The 22,259-nt window shown below is 43.2% G+C and overlaps 1 protein-coding gene across 2 annotated transcripts in view; it reads right to left on the bottom strand.

Moving 5' to 3' along the window:
* Positions 1–22,005, bottom strand: part of LOC139775179 (SLIT-ROBO Rho GTPase-activating protein 1) — a 58,434-nt gene extending 36,429 nt beyond the window's left edge. Inside the window, exon 1 of one of the 2 annotated variants that reach the window (XM_071710982.1) lies at positions 21,048–22,005. In XM_071710982.1, coding sequence (XP_071567083.1) covers positions 21,048–21,126 — 79 coding nt within the window. In that variant the 5' untranslated portion in view covers positions 21,127–22,005. Of the gene's footprint in view, positions 1–1,266; positions 1,402–21,047 lie in introns of those variants that run through there. The other variant, XM_071710984.1, reaches the window with a different exon arrangement.
* Between the last annotated feature and the right edge of the window lie 254 nt (positions 22,006–22,259).

Genomic DNA, 22,259 nt, shown 5'->3' with positions numbered 1-22,259 from the left:
GAAAAAACCGACTCAAAATTTATTATAAAATCGATTGTTAAAATTAAATACGATATCGGTGGACAATCCTGTATAATATTAAGAACCTTGCTTTTGTGATATATAAAATTTAAGATAAAGAATTCTATTCTTAACGTGCTTTTGGAACTCTCCGCCTTGAGACAGCAGCATTTTAATATTGTTTCTTTGTGCATAATTATATCTAATTAACGGATTTGAATGTACCGAATATCACCGGCGCTGAAAGCAATGGGACGTTAATTGAACGCGAAACGGAAAGCTTCAAAGCGCCTTATCGAGAGACTCTCGTAGTCCGTCTGTACTTTAGTTTGCATTGAGTGTAGTCATTACATCCCTCTCCATTTGAACTTTCGTAGCTCACCAACGGCAAAAATGCGTCCGCTAGCGTTCGTTAACCGGCAATTATAGGCGAAATTAACTATCGGCTTCCCTACACTCGACTATATTATCCTTTTTTCTCTGCTCGTTTCGCTCGCTACTACGACTACGGTGTTATCAGTGCGGGTTATCTTTTAACTTCCAGCGTTTTTCTATGCGTCATACGCTCCCTCGCGTACTCCTCTTCCATCAGAAATTCTATACAGCTATAACGAACGCCCGCACCGCCATCCTGCGATATGGGTGTTGAGTATCCTCGTAGATCTCCTATATTGTATATGACATCACGCAGCACATATAAAAGCCATCACCTCATAAATAAGCCTTCAGTCAAAAATATTAATCACAATTCCTTGAATTTATATGCATAAGGCGACGGCGATCTATTGCTCCGACGTTTTAATAATTCTTTGTAAAGACTTTCAATGAAAAAGTTTAATTTCTAGCGGAACAAAATTCCTTCTTGTAAGATATAATTTGTTTTCTATGATCCCAGATATAAAAAGAAAGTTTAGATTAAGTAATTGAAGAACCTTGAGAAGTATCATGGTTTAATAAAAGATACTCGATCGAATAATGTAGATATGTAAAATGTAAATACGTAATATTTCGCACATAATACATGTATGATATGTCAATTATTTTATGTTAATATCATTATATTCAAGTATTAAATATCTTGCTATAAAAATACGATTGTCTCATCGAAATTTTGATTAATTTCCAATAGTCGATATCTTTTTTTTAGACTTATATCGTATTTTCGTATCTCTGAGCTCTGTTTGTATTTCGCATCACCTTTAGAGTTGAATGCACGCATGATGATCTATTAGACTTATTTATATCAAAGTTTTCGTTGGACGGTACCTGGGAAGACGTCCTTGGTATCGGGAGTGTAGGGATGGATCCAGCCGTTCCTCTGCTGTATGATGCACTGGAACATGATGCCGTGAATTTCGTAGATTTCTGTCCGTGAGAAAGAGATCCGAGGATTTTCCAGAATGCGGCGCCTCTTCCGAAACAAGACAGTTTCTTCTTATCACGACGAAGCGCACTTAATCTAAATTACGTATCTGCGAGATCTCTATCGTGAGTCGCGATCACAATTGCGCGGCGAGTCAAAGACGAGTCTCGCATTTTAATCTCGAATAATGCAGATCTCAATGTACGGTTGTCACTCTGTCGTGGATTCCAATGTAGAGGTTGCCATATCATTCGACGGATTGAATTCGATTTCCTATGGGAGGAACTATTCTCTATTTCGATTTATTTCCGGATTTACATGTCAAGGAAAAAAAGAACGAGAATTATCTTCGTTGTTCAATCAGCTTTTACGTTGTCATCGATCTCCGATAGTTAGCGATCTTGTGCTACGTCGCGTATTACGCCACGGTCCGGAAAGGGGCAGTCAGTTAAGCGCGAACGTTACGTATAAGTCGTAGCTCTATGGACGCAACTCTAAGTCGTTGAACCGTACGGCGTTCCATCGAAGGCCACCGCGGCCGCCGTCGTCCCCAGGACGATCCTGCCTGCGAGATTCCGCGAACTACGACGGTCCAGGCTCATCTTCCTCGTCTCCACTTCTTATTGCCCTTCGTGCACTTCAATCGGGTCGTCGATCTCGCCGAAAGAAATTGCCCTCATGAATTCTTCCTATCATCGATATACTTTGCTCTCCTTTCTTCCTCGTCGAGTTTTCTTAATTTTTTCTGTACGTATTGTAATCCTACAATCAATGATTTCGTCACCTTCTCTTCTCTTTTACGAAATAGCCTCCCTTTGACTTGTATTTTTTAAATAAATTAGAAGGATTCTGATTCTTGGTAATTATCTTAATAATTATCAATCTTATCTCGTTCTTAATGAATATCTTATTCTCTTTCCTTTTATAGCTGCGGCACTTCTCAACTTACGTGTTTCAACTAATTAGCGACGCAGTGGCACATCTAGTTATGCAATTTGACGCAATATTCCGAATTCGGCGTTAAATGTTGCTAGTGATGGACATTTATATTTGTCTTAATTTTACACAACATTTATTTAATACGTTTTATTTCGAGTAAATAAATATTATTTGTGCGTATGAAACTAATTTCTTTTTGCCTTCTCCTCTCGAGAAGTCATTCGTGAACGGGGAACGCACCGCGGTTCCTGTCTATTCTTCTCTTCGCGAGAACATTGCTGTTATAATTTCGTTGTGGCGAAAACGACGCCGGGCGCAGTTCCTCTCGCTTTGTTAGCGGCAGGCGAAGGACATCACCTGTGAGCGCGCAGCCCAGCGAGATGCGCTGGGACGACGTCCTTGGGAAACGCACTTGCCACGGTCCCTCTTTCTTTCCCTCGCGCCGCCGCCGGAGGGAAAGGAGAAAGAGAAAGAGCGAGGGCGTAATACTCGCAATTTCCCACGCTGTCACGTCGAGGTGACAGGCGAGCACCGATGAAACACACACTCGCGCCGCGGAAGAGATCAGTTGGATAACTCTCAGCGCAAAACGTCCTTCGGAAATGTTCCCGCGTCGGAAATTCACACACCGACAACGACGTACGACCACCGTGTCCAAGATATCGAATCGGCCCGTACACACGACGCCTCGCAACGCGGGGAGAGAGCCGCGATCAGGACAGCGTTTTCCCGACTTATCCGAAGCTCGTTGCGGCTCGGAAACGGAGGCGCTGACAATGGTATCCGCGATCTCGATACCGGACGCATCCCACGCGACCAACGGCGAGAAAACGATCCCAAAGAGAGATAGAGAGAAAGAAGGGCAGCTTCTCTTCTCTCTTTCTCTCTCTCTCTCTCTCTCTCTCGCTACCGATCTCTCGGCTCTAGGGAAGAAAACCGTGACCGGTGACAGAACAGAACGGAACGAAATGGAGTGGAGCGGAACGGAGCGAAGCGGAGCACCGTTCCCCTCGGCACAGCGGTGTCGTCGCTCCTGCGACAACGACGACGACCACGACAACGACGACGATGACGAGGAGAGACCGGAGGAGGGTGGCTGGTCGGGTGGCTGGCTGGGATCGAACTAGATGGCTCGTCGCCAGGCAACCGGATTTTCCCTCTCGGTCTCTCGAGCGCGCGAGTACGGGTCTCTCCCCCTTCTTCCGCCCTCCTTTCTGGTCCCCGTTAGCTCGCTCGCTCGCACGTTCGCTCGACCGTTCGGCGTTCTCTCTTCCTCGCCCTCTCGTTCGCCACTCCACTCCGTTCTGCTAGTCGCGCGGGCTCTCCTCCACCCTCCCGCGCACGCTACTCGCTCGTCCGTTCTCCCCTCTTACCCCCCCGACCCCCGTACACATCACCGGTACGGCGCACCGGTTCCTCCGTCGCGATTCTCTCGCTCGCTCACCCTCCGCGTGCCGGAGGATGCGGCGGAGGATCCTCCTCCCTCACCTCTTCTTCCTCGAGATTCTGCACCGCGAACGCTGCACGGATACCGCGAGAGGAAAGTCCTGGACACCTTATTCAACAATCAATCGTTTGCACTCGCCTCACTTCATTTTTAATTTTGCTACAACTTGAAATTTAACTTCACTCGCGACCGTACGTTAGAAACTTGATTTTTCATCTTGCGATTAGCGATATCCATTGGATCTCGCGCGTGATGAAAAGTTTTGGCAACTTTCCGCGATTCCCTCGAACGAATCTTTCGCCTAGCCAGTCGCAACGCAAAATGACACGCAGAGGCTAAATAGTATGACTCCCCACCCGATGATACTCGGGCTCCTCTTGGCGCGATAAATATTTGCCGAGTCGTGCGATAAAGCAGATAAGATATATCGCATTTGTTGTGTACCTTAATTGCACTGAATACCAGTGGCGACGAAAGTCTGTTGCCATACATTTTTGCCGGATATATTATCGTGCTAGTACGGCTCATCATTAAATCCTCGTGAACGCAATAATCCGATAAACTTTGCTCTTCGTGAAACTTGGAGTAATCTACGATGATAATTCTTGCTTATAAGATCGCAACTTTCGCATAATACGCGACCTATAATACTTTATTAAGTCTAGACGCGTAAGTTTTTATACCGTCTTTCTCTCTCTCTCTTTCTCTTTCTCTTTTTTTCTCTGGCAAGAATTTCTCGACCGATCCTTTCGGCGGTGCTAATTGCTCCTTCGAGCTATACTATCAACGTGCTGGCGAGGTGCCGCCGTGCCGGTCGCGGAGAAATCGTTTGCGATTCGCGCTTTTCAGCGCCGACTGGCTGACCGGCACTTTCTACGTTCCACTTGGAGGCGCGAGGGATCCCGCTGGTTTTTGGGCGGAAAAAATGTCGAATGAGGAAACGAGACTCAGAGAAACTCGGCGTCGCGTCGGTGTCCAGGTGCACGATGGAATGGACTCTCCCCGATTGTTCGTCATCTGCACCGAAGCAGCAGAAAAGGAACAATACCGGCACGTGAAAGAGAGAGAGAGAGAGAGAGAGTAGAATGGAGTAGAAGTTTATTATGTGCTCCGAGAAGCACGCCCTAGGAACAAATAGCGATCGAGTGAAAGGAAGTAATTTAGCTGGGGCACAACAATACAGGCAATAATGATAAGAACAAATGACTCCGGAAACTAAATCTATAATACTGAGAAAAAGTAGGGTAATGATTCGAAAGGTAGTCTAGCTATTTAAAGCTGTGATTGAGCAAATAAAAGCACAGACACGCGACACGAGTAAGAATTATGATGTTGATCATGATAAAAATAGATTATATAGAAGAGTGAGTTATTTAAATTCCTAAAACAAGACTTTTTACTTCTAAGGCACATAAAATCGAGATTAAGGAGATCTAATAAATAAATAATCTTTATTTAAATAAAGAATGAATAAAAAATGAAAGTAAATCGTTGTTCGATGACAGATGCGTAACAGCAAATAATATACATGTAATAATCGAGTATGTAAGTATCTGCACAAACAGTGAAATTACAGAGAGAAAAGAGATCGCGAGGGAGATAACGAAGAACAGAGACAGCGATGGAGAAGCAGATAGGTATGGGATCAATGGGTGCTACTCCACGACCTCGCGCTTCCCTCTCTCGCTCTCTCTCTTTCTCCCACACTCCCTCTTGCCCATTCTCTCTCCTTCTTCCTCTTTCATTCAGACTCGCCGAACGTTGCGCTCCCACCGTGCCCGCCCTATATCGAGTGTCCAACCCTCGAAGCGTGACCGTGACTGTGACTCTCTGGTCTGTGAAAGAGCGGAGTGCGCGTGTCCGCGTTGCATCGACGCCGCCGCCGCCGCTGCCGCCACTGCCGGTTTTTGTGTGCATTGCACGCGTAACGCGATTCGCTGTAACGTGGTGATGCGAAGCATCCACCGTAACCGAGACTCGAATGAATGAAGACTGCGCGTGAAAATTTTCGCGAAAAATTAAGAACCGTCATCAGGATTGTTATTACTGATTTTTTTTCTGTCCCTTTGCTGCGCACAGAAGAACCTTGAATCTTTAAATTCTGAGCGGGCTTTAATTTAGCGGATTCTACTCTTCTGCGTTTTAACTCACGATTTAACTATCATAATTAAATTAAATACATATAATAAAGCAACTACTATTATTAATTATTTTGATCGCATGCTATTATAGTTATTATATAATTATATATTATTATAATTATTTTAATTATACAGATTGAAAATTTTCCTAAAATTATCCGCTAAAATACTCGTTGTATTTTCTAGGTTCAAGATCGAAAAATTTTGTATATTAGTAGCGAATAAAAATGCATGATTTTTCAAGAACTCGCGTAAGAGCATAGATTGTTTAATTGTTCCATTCTTATCTGTTCACTTATGAAGTTACGGATCTAATCGCCCATGCTCTTTGCGCCACATCAATATAAGACCTGGCTAACCCTTCGGCTTGGTCAACAAGTGTCGAGGCCTTTCATCGGCCACTCTAACAACACTCAGGGTTGTCTTACCAGGCGTGCTTTAATACCGAACGCACTCTTCATGCTCCTCCGATATCCACCAGCACCAGACTCTCTCGACTTTGACCCTTTTAATTGCGTCGAAGCGAAGGGACCTAAGCAAAACCCGAGCTCTTTTTAAGTTATCAAGCTGCCGACACAAATTGCATTTATATTGTGGTCATTACCGTACGATTCATATCTATAATCTATCGTTAGAGCGTAACAGTAATTACTTGAAATAAAGTTTTATATCTTTTGTGGCATATTTAAAGAAAAATAAAGATTGACTCATCTTTTAGAAAAATTCAGTAAGGATAAATAAGCTAGACGAGCTTACGATATTCAAAACAAATTGTTAATAACGTATCATTGTATGAACGGTTATATTAGGCTTGTCTTGGCAGGTTTACCCTTATTTCCAGTCGATATCCTTCCATGCTACTCGATATGTTACGCGTCAAGGTATCTTCTAGCGCGATATTATTCCAACCTCGGCAACCTTGAATGCGAACGCGAGATAAGACTGAACAATGATCTAAAATTGCGGCGATGTTCGTGATGTCGATTGCGCGAGATGTTATTTCGGGGGCATGATTAAATCTCCATTAGAGCGCAAACGTTTTGGATTCAATAGGCGTCGTTCTCGCGGCTGTAAACTTCTCCTTGCCAGCCTTTGTTACCCGCGTCGCGGCCTACCCACGTGAGAGATCGTGCGGCGCCAACCGGCTATTTCCGGCGCAGATTTCCGGACTGATTTTAGTTTTCGTGCACGCCCACGACGTACGCCCAGAAACGGAAGCGGCATGTAACTCTCTTCACCGGAGTGTTCTTCACTATTCCACTATTCCAGTCGGCCCTACTGACCACCCGCATTCACGTGACTAAACATCATCTCTCGACCTCTTCCCGGGAATATCGGATGACAAATCTTCGTCCATGACTAGTCAAGTTCTCGACGCTTTTCAAAATATCACAACCGCCAATAATTAATCAATAATTCTCGCAGTTTGCTATAAATCATTTAAAATTTATTCTCTAGTTTTATATCTGGTAAATATATATAACGTACATTTGAAAAAAATAGGAAAACTTTTAGATACAGAGAAACATTTATGTGTACTAATTATCTCCGAAAAAAATGTGTGTAAAAATAATTTACAATTCTATAAATCTATCGATTATGAATGAGATTTTAAAAGCAAGATGAATTTTAAATGACAACGGAAGTTTATTGCAACGATAAATTTGTTGGTAGTCTGCATCTGTGCAGTCAATATGGAGGATGAAAAAAGTTAGGACCGGCGTTAATATTGACGACCTTTTGCGAGATTCACTTAGTCAAAGTGCTTAGACTACGAGGCGAAACTTTCCTGTCGATGTAATTGCTTTAGTTTGAACAAGTTGTCGGCGCGGTATCGTTGCAATGAGGACGGCTTATCTCCTCTCATTATAGATCTCAGGGAATAGCCAGTCGCGAAAGCCCGAGGGCGGACGCGAAAGTCTGAAAAGCCGTTCGTTCGGAGCCAGATGTCATTAAGTTCGCGCATTCTCCGATTCCGCGATCTCTCGTGATCTAAGTCTACGATTGTGTCCAACGATTGTGGCGCACACCTTTCAACTCCGGACTTTTATCCTGAAATAACTCGAAATATATATACGTACATTCGTTCGTATGTATGCATATACAATATTTAAATAAAATATTTGTTTTTCTCAAAACAAAATTCTTGAAAGCTTTTTAAAAAATAAGTGATAAATTGCGCGCATCATATCTGGTTTGAATCCATATCTGGTTTAAAATGCATTTCAAAATTAGATTTACACTATTTTAACACTAGAACAACCAAACCCGTCAAAATGATGGATATATTTCATCAGATTTCTTATTTTAAACTACAGAAATTATTAAAGTGTTTTTGCCGGAATGTATATGTTGACTTCGATCGGGATAAAAAAAAACGATTATATATGCCAGTTTATTTTCCATCACTACTTTAATTTTGAATTTCTGTATACCTAAATACATCAAAACCTGTTAAAATAATGGATATATATGTGATAAAATTATATATACGTTCAAAGCTGGTTGTTCTATAGTGTTAAAAATAAATCGTAGATAACAATACTAGATACTCCGAAATTGCCGTATTTTTGATAGAAAATTTTAAAGATAGGTATACATATTTCAGTATTATTGAACAGTATTAGCTTGAAACTCTATTTGGAATGATCCTCTTGCCTTATATTCTTATATCCCCTATAATATTTTTTCGAGCACACTATCCCTATTTGTATCTCGGTGTATCTCGGTGTATCTCCCGGCTATAACGCGATTCCGAGCCACATTTGGATCTCGTTTCGATGGCGATTTATCTCAATCAATGAGCGGTTCCGCCGATTATATTACAGCTTGATGCGTGAGTCTAGATCGGAATTTACGACCCAATAAGATGGTAGGTACGAGCCATTTAATTTGACGATGATACACAGATGCGAGCGTAACGTCCCGACGCGGCGTGGCGCAGCTCCCCTTCTTACGCGCAAGCCTGACTTTTTATTGTGCCCCTCGAATCGGATTAAAACAAACGACCGAACTTGGTCGCCCCGGGGTGCATCACGTTATTTTCTATTAACACAGTCGAGCACGACACACTTGAGAGTTTAACACAAGCTGTAATGCTTGCCGCAGCAGGGAAATATTCATTATATTACTGTTACTGAAAGGTTACTGAACGTTTCTTATTAGAAATTATCTTTATCTGGGAATAGCGAATACGGTGTACAAATATATACACTTATCAAAGATATAAACATGCAGCAGGATGTGTGAGGTAAGTTACTAAAACTATTATATCATTTATATTAACTAGCAAAACTAAAATAATTTTTCATAAAAATTTGTTAATTAAAAATGTAAATGTAGGATTATTAAAGTTTGAATAAAGTTATATAATGTATATTGTTGTGATGTATTCTTAAAACAGTATTACCTATTTGTACGTATTATGGATTCTGATTGCGATTACTTCATTACAAATTTACGGATATTTATAAATCTGAAAAGAAAAGTATTGGCAGTTCGTAGCTCTTTGCATAATTACGTCTTAATTCAGCACGCGATGTATAACGATGCGGTACAGCCGCATCGTTAAACTAAAATATGCGAAGTAAGCGGCCTGGACAAGCGTCGGGTGTCATTTACGTTTCGCGGCACAATCGACTCCGCGTCTTCCGTGCTACAATCGAGGAAACAAATATCGTTTCGTGGAAAGAAAGTGCACTCCACGTTCCGAGCATGCGCTATTCTCTCCGCCTAAACGTGAGAGACTCGGCAATTCTCTCGTTTCTACGAATACGCCGCGAATTCCACCGTTGATCGCGAAAAATATGCCAATATCCTTTATTATGATATCGAGATATAGCAAACGGTGCTAGAAGTAGACTAGACTCATTTCAACACGACGATCCTGTTGGAATATTCTGTACATAGAGAATCACAGTAGAATCTTTTTTAAACATTTTCTTTTGCAAACGTTAAACTTATTTTCTTATTTAGCAAGATTTAAGAAAATTGATAAGTATAGAAATTTTTTGCATTTATGTAAAAAATAAAATAAACGCTAAACTTTCATTTTCAACTCGCTTCAAGGAAGTTTCTATCAGCTGCCTGCTTTTAAATATTCTTTTCAAGTACAAGTTTTTCTTGCGACGGTTTCGAACAAGTTGAGCACGAGAATATTAATCATTTTTGCATTGACAGAAAAACGGAATAGACGGGAAACTTTCATTTTCGATAAAGCTTCGAAAAAGCAATTCTCTCGCCTCCATCTTTTCGCTTCCGCGTTTCTATTGTTCGCTTCCACTGTTCGAAGTGGCAGCGATCGAAACCCAGAAGCACGAAGCTTTTATATTCCTATCTTCCTTGTGTCTGTGCATTCAAATGCTTGTATACGTAATGCTATATAAAATGTCTCATCGTTAACGGGAAAAATATTATAGCATCAAACTTCTCGACGATTAATATGACTTGATAATAATTAGGAAAGGAAATACTGTAAAACGAAATTAAAATCCGGAAATTGCTTCAGTTCTGACGAATAAAATCCCACCAATGCAAATAAATAAACAATCCTCTGTATGCAAATAATCTCAACTGACTTTAGTAAACATTTAATTTAAAATTGAATCAGGAAAATTATTTATAATTTATATCTCATGAAAAATTAACAATGTAATAACTTTGCGATAAAGCCGAATGGAAAAACGATCGAAATTTGGCAAGAGTACCGAAAAAGAAATTGATTACAACCGCTCTATGTGTATTTTTTTCTTGTCTTTATTCGCTGCGCAGCTCAAGATTTCTCGACGATATTGAACGCGTTTATGCTTGCGATAACAATGATAGCGATGCAGCTGCGGATATTTTTAACAGAAGCGCAGTGACTCGAAAATTGCGTTCCGCAAAAATCAGAACTGATATCGCTGTGGGATTCATTGCGTCGTAAAATGCCGATCGCCACTAATATGATTTTCATAACGAGTTGCCGGGCTACTCGCGAGCCGGTAATTCGCTCGCACGGGTAAAAATGGCTCGTTCGAACCGTCTCATAAACAGTCTTTAAAATCTTTATTTTTTTTTTAAATCAGCGATTAAGATACCGATTTAAAAATAAGCGCTTCAGACTGCCGTGTTGTAACCGCAGAATTAAATCAAGTTAACAGCTGTGTATAAAATCTTTGAGAAAAAAATCAATTTTCTAAATAAAAGCCTCTGTTATCGGCGTAATGAAACCTTGACATCATGCGGATTATTGAAACTTTTATATTTTCAACGTAATGATTCTCTCACGAGGAACAGAATCTCGATATTCGATTTTTATTAATTAATTCATCACGCTTTGTTCTGCATTTATCTCAACTCCTGCCGTCACCTGCTGTTTCATTTTATCGTTATTTCTCGCACGGAATTATTCAATAAGTCCGTTATCTCGAGCAGCTGAACGTGCGAGGCGACTGCGAGCAGAGAGCGGCGAACGAAATCGCGACAGGCTCGCAGTTCCATTAATGCGATACGCGGCCCTATATGTGTGCATATATAGGAATGTGCAGGTGAAAATTCGACGTTTTCGAGACGCAGCACGCGACTACTTTAACTCTCGGCGACGCGACGACGCGATGCAACCGACGACAGCTGCGACAGCCGGCGCGCGCATCGTTCTCGCCGGGTGCGAGAAAGAGTAGAGTGGAGATAATTTTCTTGCGCATTCAAATGTCTTCCCCCCAGCCCTTCTTCATCTATCTCGCCCTTGTCTCCCTTTCTTTTCTACTGCCACCTCGAACTTGATGTGCGTACGTGCCTCGCAGATGAGAGCCATGCGTGCGAGAACGAGCACTTCAGAATAAATCTCACAGTCAGTCTATGAAGCCTGACTCTACAGAGTGTCCCTGTAGCATTGCAGGCTCGACTTTCGTCGTTAAAGACAAAATTTCATTTTAACAGAAGAATCGTAAACGCGACCGTTTCGTACCACAGGAAAATTTAATTTTTTGCGATATAATATAATTTATCTTATACTCTATATGAGGATACTCTCGAGCTATGATTTCTAGCGAAACATCTGGCGAAGCATCTCTACGGTACCCTGTAAAGGCATTTCTATTCACAATTGACCTTGCCTCGAGACGTTTTTCGTGCAACCATAGCGAACGGGACTTCTTTACAAAGAATATACTGTGTTAGTCGATTATGCCATCGTCAGTAGCGTCGAGAAAGAAGCTGACAGGACTGACTTGTGAGACGGTCGATTTGATAAGGCGTAAAATGCGCTGTAGTCGGATGGAAAACGAGCAGTCGAGCAGTCGAGCAGCGGTTGTTTCTCGATAATATGAACATTATCAACTCATCGGGGGAAATTAAAGAGAGAAGCGGTGTAATTGTTAGATATACGTCATATACGATATTAATATTTTAACGTAATTTATTGATTGCCGATGTGCACGCTTGCTTATATCGTATCACCTGATGTTCAAATATGTTACGAGAGCGACGAGTTTCGCGTCCGCGGGACTCTAATCTTATTTTATATCTCGTATCTCATGGGATAACGATGATCTTTCGGCCTGACTAGGCCGTCGTAACGAGATTTTATGCCTTTTTCACGTATAGGGCGTGGCATCCGGCAGCAGCACGTCGTTGGCCGACCGACGAAAGAGAGGAGAAAGAGAAGAAAGCCGGAGGAACGTGCTATACCTGCGTCACGAAGCCGCACGCAGTCCGTGCCCCGTGGAAGTCGTGGAACAAAGACGGCCACGGTTCGAGGACGCCGGAAGGACGCCGGAAGAATGTTAAGACGAACAGTGCTAAAATTATTACGAAAATTTCTGCCCGATTTAGGGATTCCAGAAGCGTGGACGACAAAGAATGCCGGAAAAATTCCGAGTAAAGTGGCGCCAAGAATACGCGGAACATATATAAACATTTCTTCTCAGACTTATGCCGAGAATGCCGCGCGGAATCGAGATTATCACGAAATGCGCGAGTTAGAATCCTCGAGCAGGATAATTGAGATCGTTGGAGTTCAAGGGAAAAGAAAAAAACACAAATAAAAGGGACATAAAAAATTCGCGGTACGCCAGAACTTTCCGTTCGAAGGACGGTACGGGGTTGTGCCACGGGATAAAAATTGCAATAACGAGGGTTGCGCGGGTTAGGATTCGGGTGAAGATCCGCTCTCCGGAGGGCGAGAGATCGGAATTTATGGCCAGAGGGTCCGCTGGGCGCGAAACACACACAACACACAGTGCGCACCGCGGGCTTAGGGCTCGCGAAATACGTTGCGACAGGTCGGGAAAGTGTGCCAAATCGGCGCCAGTCGGCCGATAGGCGCCCTAAATTTTCGAATCCCGGAAGTGCGGAACTCGAGCAAACGGGTGACCCCGGCCGTTGGCGTTGCCAGAAGTAATGATTTTCGGGGATTCTCTGCGAGGTCAACTCCGGATGATACCGGTACACACTCTCCTGAATTTTAACGTCGCGATAATATCTGTACCATAAAGCGGAGATAATAATTAAATGACGATTTTAATATTTCTTTTCAAAATTGGTCATCGTTTTCTATTCTCGCGCTATTTTATTTTACGCTTGTAATTATTTTAAATTTATTTCTCCTAAACGCTGTTAAAAAAAATACAAAGGATAATTATACAAATTAAAGCACATAAGAAAATAATTCTATTTTACGCGTAATGATGCGGGAAACATCAAACATCATTGTTCGTGAAATCAATTTTAATCGGCGCGGTAACGCGCTCTGGCAGAAAATGACAGTTGATGCGTTTTTACGTGATCATAGTCGTGCGGAGCGAAAGTGTGAGATAATTCTCGATGCCTCTCTCGATCTCGTGCGCGAAAACGGGGTGCCGAGAAGCGGAAAAAACCTTCTGTTTATTATTATTTCCCGTGGTCATTAGAAGGCAATTCTCTCGTCGTTGCAAAAAAACGCGATATTATACACTGCCAGTTTCCACTTTATTGGTACGTCATGCACTTGAATGCACGCGCCTGGCCATAAGGGATGCACGTGTTCGAACGAAAGACCGCCCCTTTTGACTCGCGAGGAAACGACTGCTGCCGTTTGTAAAAATATCCGGGGACAGGAAGCGCCGCGTCGTCGTCGTCGGCGTTTTCTTACTTTTTTCCGCCGACTTCTCCCCATCGCCATCGTGGAGAAGAGAGCGGCGCATAGTTTATCAGAATGTTTGCGAAATAACACACGCGGTGACGTGTATTGACAAAATACTTAACAAAAGAAAGTAATTTTTCACATTTGAAGATAATATGTCTCGAAATCACATGTCGCATTATGGAAAGCTTGATTCGAACTTTATCCAAGATTAATCGCGAGAATCCAGAGCGAGGTCATCGGGATTATACTCTGTATAATCTGCGACGCAAACACACGTGCGCGTGCTCTAAAATAATAGCAATCTTCGGCGCTTGTTTGCTTGAGAAAATATTTTGGTACGCGCGCGTTTAAGCGATTCCGTTGTCGATGGGACCGCCGCGAGAATGGAGTCGATATATATGAGGCCGTCTAACGTATTTATGGTGAACAAGTGGAGAGGAGCCGTAGAAAACGTTTCTTTCAAGCGTTTCTTATTTTTAGATCGTCATCCGAAGGACACGTTCTACCGATACGAAAAGAGAAGAAAGGCCTAAACGACGAGATGGTATTGTTAACACGTGTTAACCTTTAGAGGGCGGGAAAATTTTTTTTTGACTATTTTTCCCTTATTCAACACACCAAATTTTGCCTGAAAACATCAAATAGTTTGTGTTTTTTGGGTGGTCAATATTTCGACCACCCCCGCCCTCTAAAGGTTAACACGTGTTACTTTATTTATTGTCGGTGCAATTAATGTTATGTTATATATACGAAATTAATATCGCTGGAACAGTGATTTCACCTTCGACACTATTTCGCGTAGATTTTTGCTCGAAATAAAAAATTAAATTTTGTTCCACAATGTATAGATACTAAAATTATTAAAATTACTGAAAAAAGTGCACTAGCTTGTTTAGTTCTACTACACGCTGGCGCAATTTTTTAATATAGTTATCATTTATTATACATTCCCATTTAAATTCCACGAATTATTCACCCTTATCCGCCGCCGAAGAAATTTATGCGATTTACATTATACCAGCGAGGCGCTAAGCGAGGAAGAAGCGTGAAAGCGCGTTTGGAATTCTGATAGAACTGATCGAAGTGTGCGGCACGGCGAATGCATTGCGCGAATACATCGTGATGCACGCATCGCGGTGCGTTCGTGCGCGAAATGGTTTTGCACATTAAACCGACCGATCGGTACTTACGAATCTTTCTGCAACGCCAATATAATTCTGCGATAAAACGTAAATTTACCAACAAATAGCTTATTTCACCGAACCGCAACAGATCGCATGCAGCAGCAGTTATCGAAATATACAAGGCAAACCGGCTAATTTAACAATTTAAAATAATTTTTATAATTCCTATTGCGAGACTGAAAACCGCTCCGCATTTATTATGCATATAGACATTCGTATTATCCAATACACTATATCCGATACAACGTAATATTCGCGAAGGCCGTGCACACGGTTCTGATTTTTAAATAACCCTCCTCTCCTTTAAATCCCCTCTTTGTTATGCGATTGTTCGAAATAAGATAAAAATACTCTGAAAGATTGAGAAATACAAGAAGGTTTTTCCGTTTTCTCGGCAACTGACTAAAAATACATTTCAATCGATAAAAACGTGGCGAACGCGATCTGCAGCAACGTGGAGGCGAAGGGGTACTGTATTTTGCGGGGCACGGCACTGGGGCCTTGTGTACCGTGCGGGAGGTGCATAACCGGCGGCGCGTACATACAACTGACTGGTTAACGAGATCGATATTACGGCAGACGGTGGCCGTTATACGTGCGCCGCCTTATGCGCACAGACAAACACACACGCATGCACGCACGCACGCACGCACGCACGCACGCATGTATGCACAACGAGAGACGTAAGTGTGTGCGAAAAAGGACGCTGCAACGGCGATTCACATACACGTGGACACCCACACGTGAGACGCACGCGCACGCGCACGCGCCTCGGTATCGCACTTGAAACCACGCACGTACGCATGCACTCACGAACGAACGTACGCACGCACTCATGCACGCAGATGCAATGAAACAAAAGACTTGTACTAAAAATGACAATCTGATACTAGGTTTACGCGAACGTTACTTCTGTAGTAACTTACGACAATTCGTCCGCGTAAACGGAGTTTTGTAGTAATTTATGATAATTCACTATCGTAAACGATTAATTATCGTAAGTTACTACAGAAGTAACACTCGCGTAAACGTAGTATACATATATCTATCTCTCTTTCGCATTGACGTTGGTTTCCATTCTGTCGTCGCGCGTTAAGCAAATGCAGCAGGTGATACTAGCAATTAGCAAATATATTAATGTCCATTTCTACCAATGCAGAAAAATGTTACTCTCGGTTTAACTTACTTTTTATCATTCTCTAATTCTTAGAACTAGAACTGAGATTAAAATTAATCTGCATCGGTAGAAATGGACGTAAGTGATCGAGAGTATCGAGAATAATAGCAATATTAGATGAATAAACTGTAGAAACTTTGACTAACTACGTTTGAACGAAGATACAAAATAAGATTTATAGTGATCTGATCGGTGTTTTTAATTCTCGCTTCGCGTTTATTAACGCGATCTGTAGTGGATAAACAATATTTACAATGAAATACTATTTTTAGTATTTATTCTAAACACGGCGTCGAAATGAGCTATGAATACCAACGTCTACGCGAGACCTCACTACTTTCTTTCCCTTTCGACGTTCTCCTGTTTTCTTCCGCGCACGCACGTTCGTATACACGCGGCGCGCGGCGTGTGAGTGCGATGTGTGGACGCGCGTTGCGTGTGTGCTTACGCTTACCAGCCGGCACAGTGGCAAGGGCCAGACCCGTAGGCCGGAAAGCGTTCGTTTTATCTCATTGGAAGGGTCGAAAGGTTCGGCCAGGGCCAGGTAACGGAAGGGCCTCGCGAGCGAGCGCTCGCGAGTACAATGAATTCATCGTCGGATCTATGCTTTCGACGCCGCGCCATTGTAACGTGGCACACCTTGCCGCGCATCCAAAACTTCCTTGAAATTTTTCACTATCTTTCTACGACTGCGGTAAAAGAGAAAAAGAAACACGATGATTCAAGAGATTCTTCTGCGAGAACTAGACGAAAAAATTGTTCGAGCGAATGGCTCGATTCGAAATACATCGCGTATCATACTTGTTCCACACCACAAAGGAATATTTTTTATTTCTTTCTGCACATCGTTTTTCATATTATGTTATTTTTACGAAGCTGCGGGGTACTTTCGCTATAAACTACTTCCAGTGCGACATTAAAGGATATTGAAATATTTCGTAATGAGGTCGCGAGGAATATCTGCATTGCAATACGCGCTGCTGCGTGAAATCTCGCCAGGCCGTCCGCGTCGTCGTCGTGGTCTGTTATAGCCGTTATAGGAATTAAACCGACCGTCTACGCCAATGCGCGATTAGAAAGTCCTGATAGATTAATATTTCTGTGAAAAAGCGGGGATCTTTGCGTCAAGTTTTATCAAAGTAGTCCGGGGCTTACGTGATGCTGGAGAAAATAAATTTTATCTGTCGCATGATGTATATTATCCCCGTCTGTGTTATGGATAGAGGTCTTTTTCCTCTGGCCTGCGAAAGCGATCTATGCATACATGCATTTCTAAAGCTGCAGCTGTATCAATAATGCTAATGAGAAACGAGATTGATCGGCAAGTCCATTGAATGATCAAGATGGAGAAAAAAATCCTGAATGAACTGTTTTCTTTCGATTAACGAAGCCTCGGTTTACTAATGAAATATTTGGTTAAATATACAAAAACAAGCGTGAAATTGAAGGCTGAAATAACACGCTTCGTTGAAGCGATAGACGCTCGTTAAAGCGATCAATCATTAAATCCCGTAAAAGAATCAGACATGTGATTAATCTCAATGTAGAAATTCAGATTTTTGTGGGAACACTTGTGAGACGATATACATATGACACATTTGCTAACTAACAATAAGGAGCAATTTTGCGATCACAGACGCGATTGCAAGTATCGTTTTCCGCGAATATTCGATCTCTCGAGCCGAGTTTGAATCAACGTGTGATCCGAGAGCGATTCGAGTGCCTGCTGCACGTTGCAGCCTTCGTCGACACCGGCATTCCAATAGTGGTGCAACTGTCTGCACTTGATCGCCTCTCACTGTGGTCCACCAGCGACAATGACGGCGCGCTCACGATACTAATAAACGCGCTATTTCTTTGCGGCTTGAACGCAAATTATTCTGAAAAGTCGATGGACTATCTCGCTCTTCTATCGGACAAAAATCGTCAAACCGCAATCGTCAACCGATGATTCATTAGACTTCTCGCGATGTAGCTTTCCATAGCGTTAATGATGTCATAGAGACTCACGACAATAGTAATCTTCCATGGCGCATTATATCATGTTTTATAATTCATGACTTGTATGCACATGACTTGTACGAACTGAGCATGATTACTTTAGATTAATTGCAGCAGCAAATGATATTGAAAAGAAGTTAAAGCAACTACCGATCGCAATAACATTAAAATCGAAAGAAGCAATGTAAATTTATGCGTGAGTGACTGTTTTATCCTAAATTATTTAAAAAGGTGCTCAAACTTAACGAAGCTTTCGATTCGGTTTCGCAAGAAGATAGCCAGAACGATCGAATATCGTATTCATGAAATTAACAGATGAAACGCGGACCGCGAGAAAAATCCCTTCACGAGATAAGGAATCGCCTTCACATCCCGGCGAAGATCGCGGCTTCGCTTCGCGCACGACCCGTTTCTCCTCTCCTCGTGCGGAACGACGCGTTTATTTGCAAATCGATCGGACGCCTAGTTTCTACCGCCATAAGCATCTTTCGAGTGAAATTTGTCGCAAACGTCAATTTTTATCTCGCCATTTTCCGCATGCGGGTCACGCGTAACGTTCGCGCGTTTTAAATATGAGACACCTTTCGCAAATATATGAGCTCCGTCGATTGTAACTTGTACCGTATTTAATTTAAAAGGTAACAGAAGTTTTGATATTTTTAAAATGTTGACATTAATATATTAATATATTCCAATCGCGTGGCTTTACGTAACCAAGAACGTAAAGTACACCGTGCAGTTCCAATCGGATCCATTTCTCTTTAAGAAGTCGATGACCGCGTTATTATATTATCAAATCAAACTCATTCTTGCTTCTTATTAAGAAGTTAACGATAATATAGTATAATTAACATATTAATGTAAGGTAACGATAAATTATAATAACGATTAAAAGTTGGTGCATTTCTCGCTTTCCTTGTACTTGAATCGCTTCGACGAATTGCGTGGGTTGAGAATTAGAGGTAATTCTGTCCGACATCCGCCTGCAACTTTTCGGACGGATTTGACGTAATGACATATTTACGTTGGTATGCGTTTTACATGAACCGGCATCGCACTGTCCGTCCACGAGACTCAAAACGGAGAGGCTCCGTCATTTCCTTTTCGCGTTACGCGCAACGAAATTGGTAACCTGCCGTTTTGCGTATTACTTATGCCTCATCGACAAACAAATCGCACCTGTTCGCACATCGGAATCGCGCTCGTTAATCTTCGCGAAGTGGATTACGACACGACGCGAGCTCGATGACGCCGAAATAGACTCATTCGCGATTCGTTTTACTTGTGGTCGAGGTAGCTGATTGCAAACCGTTATCACCCGCGGAACTCGGCGCTTCGCCTCTGAAATCGTTATCTAGACGACGCGTGTTATTACGTGAGAGTATGCGAGAAAAAAAAACAAACATTGCGATGAGAATCCGCATATTGCTTACGACGAGAGCTAACGCTTTATTTTTCTTCGAAATCGCTCTCTCTGCGCAGAAAATAATGATTTCACCTATTAAAATTAGAGTAGATGCCAGTACACAATTTGTTTCACTTTCAAAGAATATCCCGCCACCAAGATTCACGCGGCGGGACTCGTTTTTTTTTATCATAAAAAATCTAATTATTAAGAGTTTTCTAAAGCGACATTGGTTGTGCTCACGCGGCGGGCCTCAAAATATAGAATTAAAGGAGACTCAAATTACCAGGTCATTGCATGTGAAATGATGTTGCAGCAACTCTCTTTACGGTCCAGACTATTTCTAGCAAACGAGCGAAGATCACGTACTCATCCTCAATTTTATCTAATCGTCGGATCTGACATAAACACGTACTATATGTTCCTAATACGCAGTTTGTTTCATTTTCAAAGAATATCCTGGCATTCGCAACAACACATTCGTGGAACATTCGTTCTTTTATCACAAAAAATCTAATTATTAAAAGTTTTCTTAAGCGACATTGCGTGGTCGCTCACGGACCTCAAAATGTGGAATTAAAAGATATTAAAATTACTAAGTCACCGCGTATGAAACGTCGATGTTACATTAACTCTTTACGGTCCAGACTATTTCTTGCAATGAGTAAAGATCAAGTATTTTATCCTCAATTTCATTTCATCGTCGGATCTAACATAAAGAATTTTTATTACTTGGAGGAATATTTACAGAGATTCTCTCAAAACTGTAGCTTGTCGATTATAATCTTGTATGCTCGAAGAAAATCATGCGACCGTGTCAAGCCCAATTCGACGTAGGACCGCAAAAAGTTAAAGATTCTCAGACAGTTTCGTAGAAAAGAACTAAAGATCACAAATACCAGTTTTGCGTCCAGAGCGAACGATTTTGTGCACTGATGTTCCTTTTTCTCGCGACAACATGATTCTTTCAAAGGGCGAAGTTTTAGTTTGGGTTTAGTTTCCCTGACATTTAAGATCGTAGAATAATCTCTTGCTATTTTTATGTGAGATTTACTGCGACTCAAAAATTCGCCGATACTTGAGAAAAGCTGCAGCGCCAAAGTCTCGGGAGAGCGTCGTTATCGCTTTGACGCGGTAATGATCGATTATCGGAAAATGTTTATTTTAGGAGAGACCTGACAGAAGCGAAACTATCGAAATTCCCATCTCGCGTACGCAGAGACTTGAACATAATAGTAAACGTAATAGTTAAGTAAAGTAAAGTCGTGTGAAAAAGAGAAACTCACTGTTGAAGACGAGCAGCTTCCGCGTGGAGCCGAGCCGCTTGATGGGTGACTTGACGCCGTCGATCTCTTCCTCGTCCATGATCCCGCGCCGGCGACGGCAAAGTGCGGACCTTGATTTCCTCGGGCTCTCTCTTTCTCACGGGCAGATGCGCTCGCTCGCACGCACGCACGCACTCACACGCACTCGCACTCGGCGTTACACGAGATCCGAGATCCGAGATCCGACGTGACGTGAAGCGACGCGAGCCGCGAGGCAACACACAAGGCGCGCACGCCGCCGGTTGCGTGTTCTATCGCCGCGCGCGAACGCGAACGACAAACCGGGAGCCAACCGAAGGTGGACGCGGTACACGCGCGCGCGCGCGCAAGCTCTCGCCGCGGTTCAGAGCATTCTCTCGAGAGCACGAGGAGGCCCGCGCGCGGGCCGTGCCTCCACCGTGCCTATACGCCTTGAAACCGGTTTACGACGGGCGGCCGGGCGGCCGATCGGTCGTTAAGTAGCAGAGGAGGGTGAAGCAAAGCGCACCGCCGCCGATGCGGCGTTTTTGTACACGCGGATCTGTTCCGAGGATGCACTCGCGTTTCCTCGCCGCGGCTAAACTCGCTCGCGCAGCGCTGTGCGAGCGATCGGCGAGAGCGGCGAAACGGAGCCAATCGGTGGCGAGTCCTTCGAGCCTGCAGCCAGCCAGCCAGCCGAGCGTCCGATCGAGACGTTACGCTCAATCCAACTATCCAACTGACCGAGGACCGAGGACCGAGGTCGATCGCGACAAGTACGCGGTACGCGAGCAGTCGAGCACGCTTGTTGCTTGGACGGCTACTCGCCGCGTAGTGCCTCTGCCAGTCCGCCGGCTCACTCGGCTCACTCGGCTGTCTTCCAGGCGGTCGCGGCGTGGATATTCTTGGACGACGAACGTATATTAAATTCAACTTCGGGAGCCCTCCACCGCCGCCGCCACCGCGCCGGTGCCGCCTGAACGCATCGTCGCCTCGTCGCGCTTCGAACGAGACCGGAGACGGAGACAGGAGACGGGAGACACGAGAATCGAGACACGAGAACACGAGTCGCGTCGCGTCTCGCGTCAGTCGCGTCTAGTTGCCCGGCAACCCACTGAATAATTACCGCGCTCGAGCGACCGCTGGAACCGCTGGCGCCATCCGTCGACGAAGCTCGTAGGCCGGAGGCCCTGCTGGGCCCTGCCGACTTACGAT

Source organism: Temnothorax nylanderi, unplaced genomic scaffold (genome assembly GCF_030848795.1).
Source record: "Temnothorax nylanderi isolate EJ_2023f unplaced genomic scaffold, tnyl_v1.0 TNYL_tig0094_pilon, whole genome shotgun sequence".
Lineage (NCBI taxonomy): Eukaryota > Metazoa > Arthropoda > Insecta > Hymenoptera > Formicidae > Temnothorax > Temnothorax nylanderi.
The sequence above is the reverse complement of the archived record's forward strand: the minus strand, read 5'-3'. Positions and strand labels throughout refer to the sequence as shown.